Source organism: Salvia hispanica, chromosome 4 (assembly GCF_029641045.1).
Source record: "Salvia hispanica isolate PSC_SH4W2 chromosome 4, Shi_PSC_v1, whole genome shotgun sequence".
In the NCBI taxonomy this organism is placed as follows: Eukaryota; Viridiplantae; Streptophyta; class Magnoliopsida; order Lamiales; family Lamiaceae; genus Salvia; species Salvia hispanica.
In genome coordinates, this window is record NC_142695.1 from 58,636,978 (window position 1) to 58,660,850 (window position 23,873).

General features: G+C 35.3%; 2 protein-coding genes and 2 pseudogenes across 4 annotated transcripts; 2 read left to right on the forward strand and 2 right to left on the reverse strand.

The window, feature by feature from the left end:
- Positions 1–1,418: 1,418 nt before the first annotated feature.
- On the forward strand, positions 1,419–4,196 carry LOC148929730 (uncharacterized). The gene is made up of 2 exons (XM_089057323.1): positions 1,419–3,145; positions 3,220–4,196. Exons 1-2 carry the CDS (start codon positions 1,421–1,423, stop codon positions 4,018–4,020), a joined length of 2,526 nt encoding a protein of 841 aa, XP_088913449.1. The 5' UTR covers positions 1,419–1,420; the 3' UTR covers positions 4,021–4,196.
- Positions 4,197–10,687: 6,491 nt separating this feature from the next.
- On the reverse strand, positions 10,688–13,049 carry LOC148929731 (pentatricopeptide repeat-containing protein At4g02750-like; annotated as a pseudogene).
- Positions 13,050–16,556: 3,507 nt separating this feature from the next.
- LOC125195600 (pentatricopeptide repeat-containing protein At4g02750-like) lies at positions 16,557–19,467 on the reverse strand. Of its 3 annotated transcripts, none has more exons than XM_089057322.1 (4): positions 19,199–19,467; positions 18,415–18,838; positions 17,440–17,559; positions 16,557–17,363 (listed from the first exon to the last, which is right to left on the reverse strand). In XM_089057322.1, the coding sequence occupies exons 1-4, from the start codon at positions 19,441–19,443 to the stop codon at positions 16,557–16,559; spliced, it is 1,596 nt and encodes a 531-aa protein (XP_088913448.1). In that variant the 5' UTR covers positions 19,444–19,467. The 3 variants fall into 3 exon arrangements, with proteins under 3 accessions (XP_088913448.1, XP_088913447.1, XP_088913446.1); XM_089057321.1 differs by having other exon boundaries at positions 17,440–17,892; positions 17,986–18,636; positions 19,102–19,443; XM_089057320.1 differs by having other exon boundaries at positions 17,440–17,592; positions 17,800–19,443.
- A 2,844-nt stretch (positions 19,468–22,311) lies between these two features.
- LOC125192936 (photosystem II repair protein PSB27-H1, chloroplastic pseudogene) lies at positions 22,312–22,959 on the forward strand (annotated as a pseudogene).
- Positions 22,960–23,873: the final 914 nt, after the last annotated feature.

The window sequence follows — 23,873 nt, forward strand, 5'->3', positions numbered from 1 at the left end:
CCGAAAAGCAAACGTTTCATATTTATTGGGACGGAGGGAGTATATACTTATGTTTTCCAATGTACAAATATAATATATTATTGTGATAAAATTATTACCTCTAGAATTATTGTATTTCGTACTTAAATTGTACTAGATGTATAAGATGTCAAATTGTCAATATACTCATCATATGACTTGCACTATTTCCTTATTGTTAGTATTTGTTGATAAATTCTCTCCCACTATCTCTCTCTCTTCGTGTATAATGTATGAATTATAATAATTCATTGATATTGAAAATAGGACACACCCTGAAGTAAGAGAGAAGGGAAAAAAGTATGAGAGAGTTGTTGAAAACTTTCCTTTTTCTAAATGTATTCTATTTTTCGTGAACAACAAAAAATGACAAATATGCTTTACTTTTCGTGGACGGATGGAATATGATTTAACAATATATTCCAGGTTGGGAAGCTTTGCTTACTGAAGTTTCTAAGTTTTGTATATGAGATAATTGTGGTTGACATGGATAATGAGTTTGTACCTCGAGGAAGAGTACGCCGAACTCAAAAAATGAAGAATCTCCACTATTATCGAGTTGAGATATTTTGTTCTGTGATTGACATACAAGCTCAAGAGTTAAATCATCGTTTTGGTGAAACTAACACATAATTACTTTTATGCATGGCATGTTTCGATCCTAGAGACTCATTTTCTGCATTTGATTTGGAGAAGCTGCTTCGCCTTGCTAGTTATTATCCATCAGAGTTTTCGGGAGTTGCTTTGGATGAGCTTGAAAATCAACTTCAAAGCTTTATTTTTGATGTGCAGATTTTCACAGGTATCTGGGATCGGTGGTCTTGCTCACAAGATGGTTTCTACAAGAAAGCATGAAAATTTTCCATTGGTTTATTTGTTAGTCAAGTTGTCATTGCTCTTTCCGGTTGCTACTGCATCAGTGGAAAGAGCATTTTCAGAAATGAAATTCATCAAGAGTTCTCTACGTAATAGTATGGGAGACCAACTATTACAAGATTGCTTAGTTCCTTACATTGAAAAGGATGTATTTGTTAATGTTACTAATGAAACTATTATGCAGCGATTCCAGAAGATGAGGAATAGAAGAGAAATGTTAAGATAGATTTGTTTTTGACTTTAATACTTAAACATTTTTGTTTAATTTTATATTTTTCTAATTTTATTATAAATTATTTTTGGACCCCATCGTAAAAATTCTAATTCTGCGTCCGCCACTGCACATCTGTATAATATTTATTAATATTATTATTTGTATAATACGATATAATTTTACCTATACATCTAAAAAATAAAGTAAATAAAATGCTCAAATTGAGTTCATTCACTTGAATCACTTCCAATTCAACATCCGATTCAAAATCATTAGCTCAGTTTCTTCTCAAAATCAGGTTGATTTGTGACAATGCGTTTCAGATATCTCCACACCACCATCGTACGACACCGGCGATGCTCAGAAACGCCCCCGACGATGCCCAAAATCAACAAATTTACGGACTCAGACATGGTGAAATGCACGATTGCTATCAGAAACCATTTGCGCGATGGCCGATGTGACACTGCATTGCGTTTATTCAACTCCATGCCTCGCAAATCTGTGGTCACCTACGGCACTATGATATCTGGCTGCTTCTCCAGTGGCAATGTTAAGCTGGCCCATCAACTGTTCGATGAAATGCCTGTGAAGGATTTGGTGGCTCGGAATATAATGATCAAGGGATATATTAAGAACAACAATATCTGTGCTGCCCAGCAGCTGTTTGATAAAATGCCAGTCAAGAATTTGGTCTCATTGACAACGATGATGTCTGGGTATGTACATAATGGATTAATGGACGAGGCTTGGAGAATTTTTGATCAAATGCCAGTCAAGGATGTTGTCTCGTGGACCTTGATGGTGTCTGGTCATGTGAAAAATGGGTCAATGAATGAGGCAAAAAGCATTTTTGATCGAATGCCGGTCAAGAATGTTGTGTCATGGACCACAATGGTGTCTGGTTATGCAAAAATTGGGTTAATGGACGAGGCGAAGAGTGTTTTTGATCGAATGCCGGTCAAGAATGTTGTGTCATGGACCACATTGATGTCTGGTTATGCGAAAAATGGGTTGATGGACGAGGCCAAGAGAGTTTTTGATCAAATGCCTGTTAAGGATGATATCTCGTGGAATGAAATGATGTCTGGTTATGCAAAACATGGGTTAATGGATGAGGCAAAGAGAGTTTTTGATCGAATGCCGGTCAAGAATGTTCTGTCATGGAACACAATGATGTCTGGTTATGTGAAAAATGGGTTAATGGACGAGGCGAAGAGAGTTTTTGATCGAATGCCGGTCAAGAATGTTGTGTCGTGGACGACAATGATGACTGGGTATGTGCAGAATGGGTTAATGGATGAGGCTTGGCGAATTTTTGATCAAATGCCTATAAAAAATGCTGTCTCGTGGAACGTGATGGTGTCTGGGAATGTTAAAAATGGGTTAATGGATGAGGCGAAGAATGTTTTTGATCAAATGCCGGTCAAGGATGTTGTGTCATGGAGGACAATGATATCTGGTTATGCACATAATGGGCTAATGGACAAGGCCAGGGGAGTGTTCGATCGAATGCCTATCAAGGATCATATCTCGTGGAACACAATTTTGTGTGGATATGCAAAGAATGGATCAATGGATGAGGCTAGGAAAGTTTTTGATCAAATGCCACATAGAGATTGTAACGCGTGGTCCTCTATAATAGCTGGGTATAATCAAAATGGAGATAACGAAGAAGCGTTGGTTATGTTTACTGAGGCAATGAATGATCGGGAAATGTTAAGTGCATTTGCATTTGCTAATGTTATAAGTGCGTGTGCAGATATTGTTGCTTTTGAGCTTGGTAAGCAAATTCACGGGCATGCTGTTAAGGGAGGATTCGCTGACTGCATTGTGGAAACCGCCCTTGTTTCCATGTATTGCAAGTGTGGAAGCATCAACGAGGCATATGAGATTTTTGAGAGAATTGAATATAAAAATGTGATATCATGGAATACACTCATCGTTGGTTATGCAAGACATGGCTTAGGCCAAGAAGCTCTCCAACTTTTTGAGTCAATGAAACTAGCGCCTATAAAACCTAATGACATTACCATGGTAACTTTTACATGTATTGTTTTTTCGTTTTCTAAATACTTGTGTTGATCTAATACTCACTTGTTTTGATGTAGGTTGGCGTTTTAATGGCTTGCAGTCATTGTGGCTTTGTAGAAGAAGGAAAACATTACTTCTATTCCATGACCAAAGATCACGGCATAGTTGCAAATCTAATGCACTATTCCTGTTTGATTGATCTTCTAGGTCGAGCTGGGCGCCTAGACGAAGCTCATGACCTAATAAAAAGCATGCCTTTTGAGCCACACGCGAGTATATGGAGATCTCTCCTTGGTGCTAGCAAGACTCATGGAAATATAAAATTGGGCGAAAGAGCTGCTGAGATGCTGTTATTTATTGATCCATGGAACTCTTCGGTGTATGTTCAACTTGCTAATTTATATGCTGCTTCAGGTCGATGGAAAGATGCCGAGAGGATTGGATTAAAAAGGAGGGGTGTTGTAAAAACGATTGCATATAGCTGGGTTGAAGTGTCAAATAAGACTCACAAATTTTCTGCTGGAGACTTCACTCATCCTGAGAGTGAAAGCATTTGCTCTTTCTTGGAAGAGTTGTATGTTAGAATGAAAGAAAACGGATATGTTTCGTTGACTAATTTGGTGCCGTATAATGTGGAAGAAGAAGAAAAGCATCATTCAATCAAATATCATAGTGAAAGGTTAGCTGTTGCTTATGGGATTATGAAGACGCCAAGTGGAAGGCCTGTTCGTGTTTTCAAGAACTTGCGCAGCTGTGAGGACTGCCACGTTGTGATGAAATTCATATCCAAGATCACGGGCAGATCGATCATCTTACGTGATAATAATCGTTTCCACCACATTGAGGGTGGTGAATGTAATTGTGGAGACTATTGGTGAAATTCTCATACCAAAATTACCTGGTATTTTTCTGGCTTATGGTCATATAAAGTAGTGTATATAGATTTCCAAGTAGTGTTTATGTATTCCACTTGCATAAAAGGAAGCAAATTGAATTAGAATTCAAAGAATGTGAAGGGAGAAGCTTTAACAGACTAAGTTTCCCAAGCTGTTGGATCGGCCATGATCTTTAAGTAGGGAGATTTTTGAACTCAAGCTTTAGGTTGTATGATCTTTATTGCCTTTAACGCTTAGCTTTTAACTCTCTACTTGAGGAAATTGGAGCTATTTTAAAGAGCATATTAATGCATTTATTTCTCTAAGCAATTTTAGCACTCACTTTGGTTGTTGGTGTTCTTGAGCGTTTGTTCTGAAAATCTTTGTCTTTAAATTACTACTTTCAGTTCGTGCCTAGTTAAATCATCTTGGTGTGTGAAAGGTTCCTGAAGGGAGGTTAATCTTGTTCGAGACCTTTGGGGAAGAAAAGAAGTTAAAATTGTTAGTTGTTTACTTGTTTAGATTTCATTTTTTGGCTTTTTGCAACTTGTTTTTCTTAACGATGGTAATCGAGAGAAGCAAGGTTGGTATTGAGAAACATGGTAAACAAACGTAGAGAGAATTGATTGTCTTTTTTAATTTCAGTATATTTTTCATATACAATACATCCTAATATATAGGAGAGGAATACAATGTAAATATGGAAGAATATAATCCTATTTTCAGCCATACCAATTTCATATTAATGCTCCAATATTTTCCAATCTTTTCCTCATATTCTGTGATTTGCCTTCTTCATTTACGGTGATGATTTCCTTGATTATCTCTTGACAGTTTTCTTGCTCTTTCCAGATTATAAGCTCCTCATGTTCATATTGTTGATTTTGAATTTTAAATAAGGAAAAAAATCTTTTGTGTGTTGCAAGTAGCAAATAGTAGTAAGTCATGTTTTAGTTGATTTCGTTTTTAAGGCATTTCATTACTTTGAGTTCTTGACCATCTATATGGAGTGGTAAACTAAATAGTAAGCTTAAATTGCCCAGTCTATCGTTCAGTTTACTTAATTGGTTGCTTATTTTATGTTTAGTCTTTATACATCATGTATTTAAATTTCTAATTTATAATTAACAGCGTGACGACATCACCAATTATTTTAAGTGCAGATACTACCATTCTTTGTGGTTTAACACCTGGAATTATAAATTGATCCCTCCGTTCTATAGTAGTGGATGCATTTCGTTTTGACATGGATATTTAGAAAAAGAAGAGTAATGTATTAAATAAAAGATAATAAAGTACTATGAGAGATGAAAAAGTTGAGAGAAAAAGGTAAGAGAGATGGTAAAATAAGTAAAAATAAATGTGTTGACTTTTACTATAAGGAAAATGACTCTCCTACTATGAAATATACTAAAATGACAAAATGACTTCACTACTATGGACCGTGAACTGAGGGAGTAATTTATAAGAAGAAATGTGCACACATTATCCTTTCTTTTCATATTGGTTATAGTACTTTACCAACTAAATTGCGCTTCATTATAGAAAAAAATATCCCTTCTTTTTTCTATACCCATAACTACAATGAATCAAGGTATGTTTAATATTTTCAAGGTATGTTTAGATGTTGTATATTTCCATTAAATGTCTCATATTTGACTCGTGCGGTATTTAAGAAATTGTTTTGATGTTTTGAATAAAAGTAAGTAGAAAAAGTTAGTAGAGGGATGTGATCAATTGCTAACTAATTAACATTCCAAAATTAAGACCAATTCTCAATCATTAGATTAGGAGATCTAGTGATTGAAATAATGCCAAGTAAATTATATTTCAAATATTTAAATAATTATCAAATTAAACTAAAGGGTATTAATGTTAATTATCTCTTATTAAAATTATTCTAAAACTTTAAATTTATGTAACTTTCTCGATTTACATTATTTTTTCGTAAAGAACATATCAAATTATAGGTAATTTTACAAGGATTCTAACGAGATCTTAATTGCATATATTCCGATAATGTTCAGATGATGAAATTTGATCATTTATTTTTGTTTTCGTATATGTTGATAAACAGATTTATATCAAGAAATACATAAAAAAATTTAATATAATGCATATAAAATCTCAATAAAACTATGTTGATATTTTCGTGTACTTGTGTTGAAATACTCATGTCATTGTGTTGATATTTGTAATACACTATGCTGATATAAAAAAAACTCACGAAAATTATCATATGATAACAAAATAACGATCTTACCCCTTTGTTGATATTTTGTCTACTATACATTAAAATTCGTAAGATTTAATGCCATTCATTCATTTCAAAATCTAAGAGGGGTAGATTTGGTCTTAATTTTGGATTTATGATGCTATAAGCAATATAAGAGAACCCAGTTAGTAGAATATGAGTCTTACTTTTTATATATTAGTTTTATAATAAAATATGAGTAAGAATGAGTGTAAGGGGCACTACCAAAAATGGTAAAAAAAACTTAGACATATATTGGGAATTGTCTAAATAAGGAAATATGAGGCATGAGTAATGGAGGAATAATGTATTTTAAGTTGTAGTTGAAAAATATCAGAAACGAATGGAGTATTAATTTATAATAAAATGTGAGTATGAATGAGTGTAGGATCTATAACAAAAATGATAAAATAAAATAAGATATTTATTGGGACCTTGTTCAAATAAGAAAATACTCCCTCCGTCCCGCTTTAGGAGTCCCAGTTGATCAATTTTGGGCGTCCCGCTTTAGGAGTCCCGGTTGAGATAAATTAATAAAAAATACCTATAAAGTGTTAAAAGTGGGTCTCAACATCCACTACAACATTTATTTATTGGACACTCAATTAAAAGTGGGTCCCAACATCCACTACAATATTTATTTATTACACACTCAAATACTTTTTTCTTAAAACATGTGCCCGACTTAACCGGAACTCCTAAAGCAGGACGGAGGGAGTATAAGACATTTAATGAATAGTTGATTAAAATTTGTTTATATCTAAAGTTGTCAAAGTAATGAGACATGCTCATTAAGCCGACACAACTCCCACTAACTCTCTACTTTCCTAAACTATAAGTACTGTTTCCTTTGTTCCACTTTAGAAGTTCCAGTTGAGTTTGGCACGAGTTTTAAGAAATGTATAGGAAAGTTGGTGAAAAAAGATAGTGAAATATGTTTTCTATTTTTTATATTATTTTTATAATAAAATGTGAGTGGAAAAAAGTTAGTGGAATGTGGGGCCTAATACGAGGCTATGGAATATTCTAACCGAGACTCTTAAAGTGAGACAACAAAAAAAGGTAAACCAGGACTCTGAAATGGGACAGGGGGAGTAAATCGTAGTTATTGATAATTTTTTATATTTAAATAAGAGATAGGTCAACACTGGTACTGAGTATATGTCAATTTACTCCCTCGGTCCGCAAATAGGAGTCTCATTTTTTCATTTTAGTCCACCCGCGAATAAAAGTCCCAGTTCACTTTTACCATAAATGGTAATAGGGTCCCTCCTTCTACTAACTTATTCCACTCATATTTCATTTAAAACTATATACAAGTGAAACCCCTATTCCATTAACTTTTTTTCACCAACTTTTCTTAACATTTCTTAAAACTCGTACCGCCAAGAAAATGGTACTCCTAATGGCGAACAAAGGGAGTGATTTTGGTCATAGATTTTATCTTTTGAATTTTTGCATCCTGAACATTTCAACTCCGATCACAATCAATTCTACAAAAATTAAAAGATAAACTCTAGAACCAAAATCATAAAATGGGCATATGTTTATAATCAGTTTGGCCTTTACCCTTTAACTAATTTAATTTGACTACTGGTAAAATCTATGGAAAACATATGAACTTAAGATTTATGCTCTTTAACTAATTTTATATAAATACTGGTAAAATCTACGGAAAAGATATGATCTTAAGATTTATGGAGAATTATGAAGAAAATTAGATCATGAATACATATCTATCATATATGTATTAGTAGGGAAGCGTTATATTGCTAACTCATAACTTAATTGTTAACTACAACTAAATAATAGCCATTAGATATTCAAATTAAGGGCTTAGATGATTAATCCCTAAATGTCAATACAATCAACGAAAAACGTCAATAAGACCATAGGATTAAATCCAAAAAATATCAATAGGGGTATTAATGTCAATTAACTACATGTTTAGTTATAACTAACTTTTAAAAGAAATCCCAAAACTTTAAATCCATATAACATATATCAAATTAAAGATAATTTCATAAGGATTCCAACGATATCATACATGCATATGTTCCGACGTCAAAATTTGAAAAAAAATTCAAATTTTTTTTATTTTTTTTCGTACAAGCAAAATATCAACATACTATGTAAAATATGTCAATATAATACATGTAGAATGTTAATATAAGCAATGGGTTAACATTCTTAAAGCATTGTGTTGACATTCTCAAAGCATTGTGTTGATATTTTCAGAACACTATATTGACATTTTCATCCAAAACTCTAATTTGGAGTTTTTTTTTATCTTTTTCGATTTAATTAATAAAAATGAAAATTACACGTGGCAAATTGTAGACCACACGTTTTCTAAAATTCTATGGCCTTAAATTAGTTGTAGTTAGCAATTAAATGATGAGTTCACAATTGATCACTCCCTTTTATTAGTAATATTATTTTTTGAATGATAAAATATTATTTTTCTGATAATTAATCTTTATCTATATAAAATGGTACATAGCAATCTATAGATTGTTGTCTAGTGTTTATACTATTGATGTGTAGTGTTTATACTGTTGCTGTGTAGCGTTTATAATATAGCTGAATACGTGGTGTCACGGTGTCACTTTAAGAGGTGTTGTCATTTTAACACAAACCTTGATATATAGAAATGATGTGGTTATATTGTCATATCATATTTTTTATTTTGTCGTATTAGTTCAATTTTCACCTATCATGGGACGGTTGGAAAATTGAAATGTTATATTCTAATTTCAAAATTATGGAAATGGCCAAAAAAAATTCAATGAAAAATAATTAAACAATGAATCTTGAAAACAAAATGAGTTTTCAAATTTGATCATTTATATTAAAAAAAAAACAAATTAAACATGAAATTAATACCCCTATTGCAAATTTCAACCAATAGCTCTAATTATGATTTTTAGTAATAATCTATTGATATTACATTAATAATAATAATAATAATAATAATAATAATAATAATAATAATAATAATAATAATAATAATAATAATAATAATAATAATAATAATAATAATAATAATAATAGTTAACATAATTTCAATGATTAAATTTTAATTACTAAAATATTCAACAAATTATTACTATTACTTATATAAATAAAATCACTATTCAACCAAATTAATAAATAATGTATGATTTCATGAACTAGTAGTGCAATGTTAACTGAAATCATTGATCAAATAAAATATTGATTGCATATTACATCACCAAGTGTAAGCTTAAATATAAAAAGTAAAGAAATGCAGTAATTGAATCAAAATCAAAGTTGAGGCAAAAAACGGCACCGTTCCATGGCACAGCACCTCCAATTTCATAATTCTCCATAAATCTTAGATTATATCTTTTCCACAGGTTTTACCAATATTCAAATTAAATTATTTAAATATCAAACATTTTCAATAACTACGATTTAGTAATATAATTTATAGTTTAGGAAATTAAAGAGATGGTGGGAGAGAATTTATCAACGTTGTGCCAGCCTAATTAGCATGTCTCGATAGTTTGACAACTTTAGATATAAACAAATTTTAATCAACTACAACTTAAACTAAATTAGACTTCTCCGGTGCTCATTAAATGTCTCATATTTTCTTATTTGGACAGTCTCATTAAAGTAAGCAAAAATGTGCAGACTTATACATCTAAACATATCTTGAAAATAACAAATGAAAAGCTTAATGTTAACCACTCCATATAGATGGTCAAGAACTCAAAGAAAATTCAACAATGTTGATGAAATGCCTCAAAAACGAAATCAACAACTAGCAATTTTAACTTCTCCAACAAGATCAACCCTTTCATGAACCTTTCACACACCAAGATCATTTAACTAGGCACGAACCGAAAGTAGTAAGTCACTCAAGAACACCAACAACAAAGTAAATGCTAAAATTGCTTAGAGAAATAAATGCACAAATATGCTCTTTAAATAGCTCCAATTTCCTAAACTAGAGAGAGTTAAGAGATTGGGAAATAGTTCCAAAAACAAGTGATCCAAAGAAGCTTAGCATTAAAGGCAATAAATACTACTACAAGCTTCACTCCATGATGAGCAAAAGATCATGCAACTTCGAAAATCTCCCTACTTAAAGATCAACAGCTTGGGAAACTTAGTCTGTTTGTTTGAATTCTAGTTCAATTTATTTCCTCTTCGCATGTCATCACCGGATGTGCCCTTTTTCTTCAACATTCGGGACCAATGCTCCATCCCCTGCCAATTAAGTAAGACATGTGCACACGACACACGGGGGAAAACTCTACTTTCATTTTTCCTTTATAACAAAAGCACAAATAAACAATGAATGGGTAGCGTTAGGCAAGTGGAACACATAAAAACACAGCATGTTAATGAACATGGAAATCTATATACACTACATTCTATGACCATAAGGAAGAAAAATACCCGGAAATTTCGATATGCAGATGCTGAATTCATTTGGAACAAAGCATATGAGAATTTCACCAATAGTCTCCACAATTACATTCACCACCCTCAATGTGGTGAAAACGATTACTATCACGTAAGACGATCGATCTGCCCGTGATCTTGGATATGAGTTTCATCACAATGTGGCAGTCCTCACAGCCGCGCAAGTTCTTAAAAACACGAATAGGCCTTCCACTTGGCGTCTTCAGAATCCCATAAGCAACAGCTAACCTTTCACTATGATATTTGATTGAATGATGCTTTTCTTCTTCTTCCACATTATACGGCACCAATTTAGTCAACGAAACATATCCGTTTTCTTTCATTCTAACATACAACTCTTCCAAGAAAGAGCATATGCTTTCACTCTCAGGATGAGTGAAGTTTCCAGCAGAAAATTTGTGAGTCTTGTTTGACACTTCAACCCAGCTATATGCAATCGTTGTTTTAACAAAACCCAAACTCCTTCTTTTTAATCCAATCCTCTCGGCATCTTCCCATAGACCTGAAGCAGCATATAAATGAGCAAGTTGAACATACACTGAAGAGTTCCATGGATCAATTAATAACAGCATCTCAGCAGCTTTTTCTCCCAATTTTATATTTCTATGTCTCTTGCTAGCACAAAGGAAAGAACTCCATATACTTGCGTGTGGCTCAAAAGGCATGCTTTTTATTAGGTCATGAGCTTCATCTAGGCGGCCAGCTCGACCTAGAAGATCAATCAAACAGGAATAGTGCCTTAGATCTGCAACTATGCCGTGATCTTCGGTCATGGAATAGAAGTAATGTTTTCCTTCTTCTACGAAGCCACAATGACTACAAGCCATTAAAACGCCAACCTACATCAAAACAAGTGAGTACTCGATCAACACAAGTATTTAGAAAACGAAAAAACAATACAAGTAAAATTTACCATGGTAATGTCATTAGGTTTTATAGACGATAGTTTCATTGACTCAAAAAGCTGGAGAGCTTCTTGGCCTAAGCCATGTCTCGCATAACCAACGATGAGTGTAGTCCATGTTATCACATCCTTATCCTCAATTCTCTCAAAAATCTCATATGCCTCATTGATGCTTCCACACTTGCAATACATGGAAACAAGAGCGTTTTCCACAATGCAGTCAGCGAATCCTCCTTTAACAACACGCCCGTGAATTTGCTTACCAAGCAAAAAAGCAACTATATCCGCACATGCACTTATAACACTAGCATATGCAGATGCTCTTAATATTTCCCGATCTTTCGTCGCCTCGGTAAACATAAGCAACGCTTCTTCATAATCTCCATTTAGATTATACCCAGCTATTATAGAGGACCATGCGATACAATCTCTATGTGGCATTTGATCAAAAACTTTCCTAGCCTCATCCATTGATCCATTCTTTGCATATCCACACAAAATTATGTTCCAAGAGATATCATCCTTGATCAGCATTTGATCAAAAACTTTCCTAGCCTCATCCATTAATCCATTCTGTGCATATCCAAACAAAATTGTGTACCACGAGATTTCATTCTTGATTGGCATTTGATCAAAAATTCTCCTAGCCTCGTCGATTAACCCATTCTGCACATACCCAGACATCATAGCGGTCCATGACACAACATTCTTGACCGGCATTCGATCAAAAACTCTCTTCGCCTCGTCCATTAACCCATTTTTTGCATAACCAGACATCAATGTGGTCCATGAGACTACATTCTTGACCGGCATTCGATCAAAAATTCTTTTTGCCTCATCCATTGACCCATTTTGCACATGGCCAGACACCATCAAGTTCCATGAGACAACATCCTTGACTGGCATTTGATAAAAAATTCTCCAAGCCTCGTCCATTAACCCATTCTGCACATACCCAGACATAATTGTGGTCCACGACACAACATCCTTGACCGGCATTTGATCAAAAATTCTCCTAGCCTCGTTGATCAACCCATTCTGTACATACCCAGACATCATCGTGGTCCACGAAAGAGCATCCTTGGTTGTCATTTCATCAAACAGCTGTTGGGCAACTCTGAGATTGTTGTTCTTAATATATCCCTTGATCATTATAGTCCGAGTGACCAAATTCTTCACCGGCATTTCATCGAACAGTTGATGGGCCAGCTTCACATTGCCACTAGAGAAGCAGCCAGATATCATAGTGCCGTACGTTACCTCAGATTTGCGAGGCATGGAGTTGAATAAACGCAACGCGGCGTCACATCGGCCATCGCGCAAATGGTTTCTGATAGCAATCGTGCATTTCACCATGTCTGAGTCCGTAAATTTGTTGATTTTGGGCATCGCAGGGGGCGTTTCTGGGCATCGCCGGTGTCGCATGATGGTGGTGTGGAGATATCTGGAACGCATAGCCACGAATCAGAAGTTGAATTGGAAGTGATTCAGGTGAATGAGTTCAATGTAGTTCACTCTAATCGAAACTCATGAGCATTTTTATTTACTTTATTTTTTAGATATAAAAGAGAAAAAAATATTGAATTATACAAATAATAATATTAATAAAAAATGATACAGATATGTCCATTGCATTTAATATTTCCTAATTCTCCATGAATCATGAATATATTGTTGAATCATATCTTTTCCATATATTAGGAAGAAGGAAAGAAAATCAGAGTTCAAATTAATACACTACTGTATATGAACTGGTATGTAACTGGTAATCTGTATGAAATTATAGCTAGAGATTTAGAGCTTATTGGTTGCAACTGGGAGTCATCAATTCTAGTTATACTCCCTCCGTTCCATAGTAGTAGAGTCATTTTGCTATTTTGGTACGTTCCATAGTAGTAGAGTCATTTCATTTTTTGGTAAAAGTCAACATATTCATTCCCACTTACTTTACTCTCTCTTACTTTATTCTCTCTACCTTTTTCATTTCCTACTTTATTTTGCATTTACTTAACTCACCTAACACAACTTTTTCTTAATCTCTGTGTCGAAAAGAAATGTCTCCACTACTATGGAACGGAGGGAGTACTTTATAGGAGTAATAACTAAACGTTTATCAAATTTGGAAAGTCACTATATTTGAATTTATTAATATCAATTATAATGTTTAATATTACACTAAATAATTTTTTAAAAAATAATTGAAAGTCCATTTGTATTATTTTTAAATAATTTTTAGTATAATATTAGTACATTATAATTGGATTTAATAATTTAAAGAATAGTTGTCATTCATATTTAAATTTTTTGTTGACTTCTTATTGTTGATCTGATAAATAAAATTGAATTATAAATTTAGGGTAACAGAAACTAATTTGACAAAATCAAATATAATAAGACAACATTACGTTGTGTTTTATAATTGGAGTGTTAATTAAAATATGTTGATATATAGAAATGATGTGGTTATATTCTTATGTCATAAGTAATATTCCTTATGTCTGCGAATAGGAGTCCCGTTTTTCCATTTTGGTCCGTCCACGAATAGGAGTCCCAATTCATAATTACTGTAAATAATAAAGAGACTCCACGTTCCGATATGTATTCATGATCTCATTTTCTTCATAATTCTCCATAAATCTTAGATTATATCTTTTCTATAGATTTTACCAATACTCAAATTAATTATTTAAATATCAAACATTTTCAATAACTACGATTTAGTATTATAATTCATAGTTTAGGAAATTACAGAGATAGTGTGAGAGAATATATCAACGTTGTGCCGGCCCAATGAGCATGTCTCGATAGTTTGACAACTTTAGATATAAACAAATTTTAATCAACTACCGCTTACACTAAATTACACTCCTTTGCTATTCGCTACTCATTAAATGTCTCGTATTTCATTATTTGGACAATTTTCAATAAATATCTCATTTTATTTTTACCATTATTGGGTAGTGAATCCTACATTTCAATGACTCATTCTTACTCATATTTTATTACAAAACTAATATATAAAAGTATAACCTATATTTCACCAACTTTTTCTATCTACTTCTATTCAAAAAGTAACAATAAATTCCGCACTAATCAAGACATTCATGATATATCAGACATTTAATAGAGATATGAGGGAGTAATATACAACATCTTAAACGTACCTTGAAAATACTAAACATACTATACCTTGATTCAATGTAGTTACGTGTATAGGAAATAGAAGGGATATCTTTTTCCCACGTAAGGCGCAGTTTGGTTGGTAGAGTGCTTCTTCCCCTATAACTAATACAACCTCCGTCCCTAATAATTTGTCACCATTTGACTCGGCACGGGTTTTAAGAAATGTAATAGAAAGTGAGCTGAAAAAGTTGGTAGCATGTGGGTCATACTTTTATATATTAGTCTTACACTCCCTCCGTCCATGAAAATTTGTCCCAGTTTTCCATTTCCGTCCGTCATCCAAAATTTGTCCCATTTCACTTTTACCATTTTTGGTAGGACCCCATATTCCACTAACTCATTCTTACTCACATTTTATTATAAAACTAATACTTTAAAAGTAGGACCCACAACCCACTAACTTTTTCAGCTCACTTTCCATTACATTTCTTAAAACCCATGTCAGGTCAAACCGGGACGAATTTTCGTGGACGGAGGGAGTAATAAATTGTGAGTGTGGATGAGTTAGTGGAATATAGGCTCCACTACTAAAAATGGTAAAAGTAAAAGGTGACAAATTTTTAGGGACGGACAAAAAAGGTAATATGTGACAAATTTTGAGGGACAGAGGAAGTATGAAAAGAAAGGATTTCGTGTTCACATGTCCTTATAAATTAATTTATATGTCAAGGCGTTAAATCCACAAAGAATGGTAGTATTTGTCATATATTGTTGCACTTAAAATATTTGGTGATAATTATGGATTAGAAATTTATATACAAGATGTATAAAGACTAAACATAAAATAAGAAACTTTTGGGAATAAAGTAAGCAAGAATGTGTAGACTTTACAACATCTAAACATACCTTGAAAATAACAAATGAAAAGCTTAATGTTTAGTTTACCACTCCATATAGACGGTCAAGAACTCAATGGTGATGAAATGCCTTAAAAACGAAATCAACTAAAACATGCCAAAATAAGAGCAATTAGACATTGAGAAATGACTTACTACTCTTTGCTATTTGCAACACACAAATGATTTTTTTCCCCATTTAAAATTCGAAATCAACAATATGAAAATGAGGAAGCAAGAAAACAAGATGCAAAAAGCCAAAAATGAAATCTAAACAAGCTACAAGCTACAAGCTACTAAACACTAGTCTCCACAATTTTCACCCCGTAGCATAGTAGGCTCTAGATTAATTTCTAAAAATAGGTGAACAATACTAGCAACAAGTCAACAACTAAAAATTTTTAACTTCTTTTCTTCCCCTTCAGGAACCTTTCACTCACCAAGATCATTTAACTAGGCACGAACCAAAAGTAGTAAGCTTAAAGACAGATTTTCAGATCAAACACTCAAGAACTATGCTCTTTCAATAGCTCCAATTTCCTAAACTAGAGAGTTGAGGTTGGGAAATGGTTCCAAAAACAAGTGATACAAAGGAGCTAAGCATTGAAGGCAATAAATACTACTACAAGGAGACACCCTATGATGAGCAAAAGATCATGCAACCTAAAGCTTGATTTCGAAAATTTCCCTACTTAAAGATCATGGTCGATCGAACAGGTTGGGCAACATTTTGAATTGTAGTTCAATTTGCTTCCTATTATGCAAGTTGAATACATAAACATATCATGTTAACTAACTTAGAATTCTACATACACTACTCTTTATATGACCATAAGCAAGAAAAATACCCGGTAATTTCGGTATGTAGATGCTGAATTCATTTGGAATAGAGCATATGAGAGTTTCACCAATAGTCTCCACAGTTACATTCACCACCCTCAATGTGGTGAAAACGATTACTATCACGTATGATGATCGATCTGCCCGTGATCTTGGATATGAGTTTCATCACAACGTGGCAGTCCTCACAGCTGCGCAAGTTCTTGAAAATACGAACAGGCCTTCCACTTGGTGTCTTCATAATCCCATAAGCAACAGCTAACCTTTCACTATGATATTTGATGGAATGCTGCTTTTCTTCTTCTTCCACATTATGCAGTACTGATTTTGTCAACGAAACATATCCATTTTCTATCATTCTAACATACAACTCTTCCAAGAAAGAGCATATGCTTTCACTCTCAGGATGAGTGAAGTTTCCAGCAGAAAATTTGTGAGTCTTGTTTGACACTTCAACCCAGCTATATGCAATTGTTTTTATAACACCTGAATCCCTCATTTTTAACCGAATCCTCTCGGCATCTTCCCATCGACCTGAAGCAACATACAAATTAGCAAGAAGAACATACACTGAAGAGTTCCATGGATCAATTAATAACAGCATCTCAGCAGCTTTTTCCCCCAATTTTATATTTCTATATCTCTTGCTAGCACCAAGGAGAGATCTCCATATATTCGCGTGTGGCTCAAAAGGCATGCTTTTTATTAGGTCATAAGCTTCGTCTAGGCGCCCAACTCGGCCTAGAAGATCAATCAAGCAGGAATAATGAATTAGATCTGCCACTATGCCGTGATCTTTGGTCATGGAATAGAAATAATGTTTTCCTTTTTCTACGAAGCCACAATGACTACAAGCCGTTAAAACTCCAACCTAAACCAAAATAAGTAAACACTTTCGATCAACACAAGTATTTAGAAAATGAAAAAACAATACAAGTAAAATTTACCATGGTAATGTCATCAGGTTTTATAGACGATAGTTTCATTGACTCAAAATGTTGGAGAGCTTCTTGGCCTAAGCCATGTCTAGCATAACCAACGATGAGTGTATTCCATGATATCACATTCTTATATTCAATTCTCTCGAAAATCTCATATGCCTCATTGATGCTTCCACACTTACAATACATGGAAACAAGGGCGGTTTCCACATTGCAGTTAGTAAATCCTCCCTTAACAACATGCCCATGAATTTGCTTACCAAGCTCGAACGCAACAATATCTGCACACGCACTTATAACACTAGCAAATGCAGATGCACTTAACATTTCCCGATCATTCATCGCCTCAATAAACATAACCAACGCTTCTTCGTTATCTCCATTATGATTATACCCAGCTATTATAGAGGACCACGCGATACAATGTCTATGTGGCATTTTATCAAAAATTTTCCTAGCCTCATCCATTGATCCATTCTTTGCATATCCACACAAAATTTTGTTCCACGAGAAATCATCCTTGATAGGCATTTGATCGAACACTCCCCTGGCCTTGTCCATTAACCCATTATGTGCATAACCAGATATCATTGTCCTGCATGACATAACATCCTTGACCGGCATTTGATCAAAAACTTTCCTAGCCTCGTCCATTAATCCATTCTGTGCATATCCAGACAAAATTGTGTTCCACGAGATATCATCCTTGATAGGCATTTGATCAAAAACTCTCTTGGCCTCGTCCATTAGCCCATTTTTCGCATAACCAGACATTAATGTGGTCCACAACACAACATTCTTGACCGGCATTTGATCAAAAATTCTTTTTGCCTCATCCATTGACCCATTTTGCACATAGCCAGACACCATCAAGGTCCACGAGACAACATCCTTGACGGGCATACGATCAAAAACTCTTTTTGCCTCGCCCATTAAGCCATTTTGCGAATACCCAAACAACATCGTGTTCCATGAGACAACAGTCTTGGTTGGCATTCGATCAAAAACACTTTTTGCCTCGTCCATTGACCCATTTTTCACATACCCAGACAGCATCGCGGTCCATGAGACAACATTCTTAGTAGGCATTTGATCAAAAATTCTCCTAGCCTCGTCCATTAACCCATTCTGCACATACCCAGACATCATTGTGGTCCACGACACAACATCCTTGACCGGCATTTGATCAAAAATTCTCCTAGCCTCGTCGATCAACCCATTCTGTACATACCCAGACATCATCGTGGTCCACGAAAGAGCATCCTTGATTGTCATTTCATCAAACAGCTGTTGGGCAACTCTGAGATTGTTGTTCTTAATATTTCCCTTGATCATTATATTCTGAGTGAACAAATTCTTGACAGGCATTTCATCGAACATCTGATGGGCCAGCTTCACATTGCCACTAGAGAAGCAGCCAGATATCATAGTAACGTAGGTGAACTCAGATTTGCGAGGCATGGAGTTGAATAAACGCAATGCGGTGTCACATTGGCCATTTTGCACATACCCAGATATCATCGTGGTCCATGAGACAGTATTCTTAACAGGAATTTCATCAAACAGCTGTCGGGCAGCACTGATATTGCTGTTCTTAATATATCCCCTGATCATTATATTCCAAGCCACCAAATCCTTCACAGGCATTTCATCAAACAGCTGTCGGGCAGCGCTGATATTGCTGTTCTTAATATATCCCCTGATCATTATATTCCAAGCCACCAAATCCTTCACAGGCATTTCATCGAACAGCTGCTGGGCCAGCTTACTCTTACCACTGGAAAAGCAGCCAGATATCATAGTGCCGTAGGTGACCTCAGATTTGCGAGGCATGGAGTTGAATAGACGCAACGCGGTGTCACATTGGCCATCGCGCAAATGGTCTCTGATAGCAATCGTGCATTTCACCATGTCTGAGTCTGTAAATTTGTTGATTTTGGGCATCGCAGGAGGCGTTTCAGAGCATCGCCGGCGTCGTACGATGGTTGTGTGGAGATATCTCGAACGCATAGTGTTATGGACCCAAGTCCTGTTGTTGTGACAGCCCCTGAGCCCGACTCGGTTAAAGCAGGCCCACGCCGCTCATGTCGTAACCCACGAAGGCCCAACCATTTAAAAGACTTCATCTAGGGAAGTTGACAAAGTCATGATCAGCAAAGTAACTACATTGATTAGCATTATCTCCACTTCATGCATCCAGTTAATTAGGTGCATAGTTTTATTTTGTTCTCTATAAATAGTGTAAGCCTTTGTGGCATTTCATCAATGAAGTAATAGACATTTCCAGGCTAAATTCTATAAATGGGGAGTTCTACAAAAATGGTTCCACCAATAGGCTAGTTTTTTTTTAATTTCTGCAAATGGGTAATACGCATTCTAAGAATGCGTATTTGAAATACGCATTCTAAGAATGCGTATCTAAGTCGCGCTTTTTCGTTCACCAAAAATGAAAAGAAAACACGGAGGGGAGGGGAAAAACGCATTCTTAGAATGCGTATTCTGAATACGCATTCCCAGAATGCGTTTCTCCCCTCCATAAACTTAGTCCAGAACAGAATCGGGGGCAGAAGCATTCTGCCCTCTGCAATCTGCGCGAACTCCAGCCTCCTCTGCGCGAATCCCTTCCAAGAATGCCACATTTCGTCCACATTTTCGGCGGCGGCGGTGGAAGAACGACGGGATCGGCGGCGCGGCGGCGGAGAGGCAGCGGCGCACGGAATTTGCAGGCAAGGAGGTTGTATTCTTCGCGCAGCTTCTGCCCGATTCTGTTCTGTTCGTCGATTTATGAAGGTGAAAAACGCATTCTAAGAATGCGTATCTCAACTACGCATTCTAAGAATGCGTTTTTCCCCTCCCCTCCGTGTTTTCTTTTCATTTTTGGCGAACGAAAAAGCGCGACTTAGATACGCATTCTTAGAATGCGTATCTCGAATACGCATTCTTAGAATGCGTATCACCCATTTGCAGAAACAAAAAAAAAAAACTAGCCTATTGGTGGAACCATTTTTGTAGAACTCCCCATTTATAGAATTTAGCCGACATTTCCATTCCTTTAGTATTTTGCAGCTTTAATTCTTAAATTCCTTCCTAAGTATTTCAATTGGAGTAAGAATCCACTCAAAGGATTCAAGACCATAACACATAGCCACGAATCAACCTAATTTTGAGAAGAATTTGAGCTAATGATTTTGGATCGGAAGTTGAATTGAAGTGATTAAAGTGAATGAATTCAATTCTAACAAACTCATGACTGAATCAACCTGATTTTGAGAAGGAATTTGAGCAAAGGATTTTGGATCGGAAATTACCAAATTTAAGTAATACGAAATAATTCTAAAATTACTGAATTTGTCACAATTATATTATCTTTTCAAAAATTGAGATATACTCCCTCTATCCCAGATAATTTGGGACACTTTGACCCGACCCAGATTTAAGAAATCTAATGGAATGTGAGTTGAAAAAGTTAGTGTAATGTGTGTCCTACTTTTAAATTATTAGTTTTATAATAAAATGTGAGTAGTAATGAGTTCGTGGAATATGAGGTCCACTGCCAAAAATAGTAAAAGTGAAATGAGACAAAATTATATGGGAAGATCCGAAATGAAATACTGGGTCGAATTATCTGGGACGGAGAGAGTACCTGTCTAAAAGGTACTAGTAACATATTACAAAGGAAATTAGTGTATAGAAAGATAAATAATTTTTTAAAAATAAAATAATAATAATACAAAATGCATTAAAAAATATAGTGTAATATATTCTCAACTACCTCTTCCCTTGATATTGATTTTTCATAAAAAAAAAGAAAATGGTAATATTGTAGTTATATAACTTTATTTCTCCCTTTTGAAGATGCTTTACATAAGTTTATAGTAGTACATTAATATTTGTCGTCATTGTAATATCTATAAAACTGTTTCATAGTGTCAAACTATCAAACCAAAAATATTTCATAATTAGAGTTTTATTTATTATTAGAAAGAATGACTTAAAATGGTCTTAAAATGAACTAAAACAAAATAAAAAATGAAGGATTCGATGATTCGGGTGCTAGATTAGTTCAACATTGATTATAATCATATTATTATATATTTATCATATTCGAAAATTCATTTTTTAGCACTTTATTAGATATCCTAAAAGGTTCTATCTAATATTGAGTTGGGTCAGCCTACGTTTATACTTTGTTCTCTCCATACCGGCTCATATTCTCTCTTCTGCCAGCCTAAAGAGCTTCTTTATATAAAATTTAAGATAAAATTTAATGGACATGTATCATACGACTATTATAGCATATCGTCAAATATGGATTTGAATTCTAATACTCCTAATACAATTTTATTAGAAAAAAGTACAACCGATGCTAATATTCCTTTCGTATTTATAAATCATTTGTTTTTTGACGTGGGATTTTATAAAAACAATGTGCCCTTTTTAATGTGACAACACAAATTTTAATACACAATTAATAAATAATTAGAGATACAAATAAAATACTAAAACAGAAATATCTATATTTATGAAACGAATAACCAAAAATGATTAAAAAAACACTTTATAGGATGGATTAACTACACCAAATTGGGCCCAAAACTCCTATTGGGCTTCCCCAATATCTCTCCAATACATGTTTCTAAACCCCAAACTAGGCCCAAAACTCTTATTGGGCTTACCCAATATCTCTTCAATTTCTAGTCCATTTTAAAAAATTCAACATTAAAAAGCCCAATATATGTATATCCATTTATTCTTCCCATTAATTTTTTTCTTCAAACACCTTCATTTCATTGGATCTCTCCTCATCCAAAAATATATTCACAAGATAAGAAGATAAGCCCACGTGGCAATTTTGAACAAACCATATCAATTCCTCTCTAACTAAATCCACACCTCTTCCTCTCTCTCCAACTATGGCTTCATTAATCAACCCCACCGCCACCGCCGCAGCCGCCGCCACCCAAAAACCCCTAACGCCTCTCCCACCACGCGCCGCCGCCGCCACCGCCGCCGTGCCAGGCCGCCGGAATTTTCTCTCCCTCTCCGCCGCCGCCCTCTTCCTAGCTCCGGCAGCCGCGCCGCCGCCGCCGGCGGCGGCGGCCGGCGACGACGAATATGTGAAGGAGACGGAGGAGGTGATCAGCAAGGTGAGGGCCACCATCAACTTGGACAAGGCCGATCCGAACATCGCGGCGGCGGTGGCGGAGCTCCGGGAGACGTCGAACTCGTGGGTGGCCAAGTACCGGAGGGAGAAGGCGCTGCTGGGCCGGGCCTCGTTCCGCGACATGTACTCGGCCCTCAACGCGGTATCGGGCCACTACATCAGCTTCGGGCCGACGGCGCCGATCCCGGCGAAGAGGAAGCAGAGAATCTTGGAGGAGGTGGAGACGGCGGAGAAAGCTCTATTGAGGGGGAGATGATTTTAATTTTAATTTTTTGTATTATTATTTGTTTATAATATTATTATGTAATTTTAATTTATATCTCGTTGAGTTTATAAAAAGAGGGGTACATTTGAACGTGGTATAGGTTAATAATCATTTTTAATGTGATTTGTGATGTACTACCATTAACGATAATTTTAGTGTTTGGTTGTGTGTTGTTTGGTTCGTATTATTGGTGTTTTCATTGAGAGGTCTGGCAATTCGAAGTGGTGGCCCATCTGACGACTCAAAGTGATGTCATGTAAAATGAGTAATCGTGACCAACGTTGTCGTGATCGACACGGTAGCGATTTGTGACCAATGAGGATGTTTTCGAGCCAAAATAAGTCCGTTGTGACAAATGAGGATGTTTCGAAGCCAATTTCAAGTGTTAGCTTGCAAAATGACCTGGACGCGACCAACAAGGACATTGGCTTTTAAGGATGATCGATTGTTACAGACTCTAGCGTCACATGTAAATCCATTAACATTTAATTTTGGTGTTTCTTAATTACAAAGTGAATAGTGTACAGTACAAAAGGAAAGACCAAAGTTGTATGTTGTGGACATATATGGCTTGAAGATATAGCAAATGCCAAAACCTTTATTAGGAATATATTAACACTAGTGTTTTAAGTTTATTCCTTAATAATTGTTTATCATAATTGCAAGCTTGTAACCAAAACCATCATTCAATCTATATTAGTATAGAAAATTCGATTTTTATAAATAAAAGATCTGCATTTATTGTTGCTTCCTTGGAGGCTCTAGGCAACGAACCAAGCGCGAGCTCTTGCAGCTGCACGGGTGAGTACTGAGGGCAGTTGGCCTCATCCCCAACGTACCAGAGCTCACCGTTCGTTCCCAAAGATTGATTGGTAGAGATCACAAGCTTCTTCAGCTCTGTGTCAGGAAGAACTCGACCATCTCGATCACACCGTGATGGTCTCGAGACAGGGCAATGTAACTTCTTGAACCCACAATGGCACTTCCTTCTGACAAATTCATTACACCGCG

Bases quoted from the DNA above. Each gene is read 5' to 3' on its own strand.
- LOC148929730 (XM_089057323.1), top strand. From the start codon at position 1,421: ATGCGTTTCAGATATCTCCACACCACCATCGTACGACACCGGCGATGC. The intron at 3,146-3,219 runs GTAACTTTTACA...GTTTTGATGTAG, and splicing joins AACCTAATGACATTACCATG to GTTGGCGTTTTAATGGCTTG.
- LOC125195600 (XM_089057320.1), bottom strand. From the start codon at position 19,443: ATGCGTTCGAGATATCTCCACACAACCATCGTACGACGCCGGCGATGC. The intron at 17,593-17,799 runs GCGTTGGTTATG...AGCATCAATGAG, and splicing joins ATAATGGAGATAACGAAGAA to GCATATGAGATTTTCGAGAG. The intron at 17,364-17,439 runs GTAAATTTTACT...ATTTTGGTTTAG, and splicing joins AACCTGATGACATTACCATG to GTTGGAGTTTTAACGGCTTG.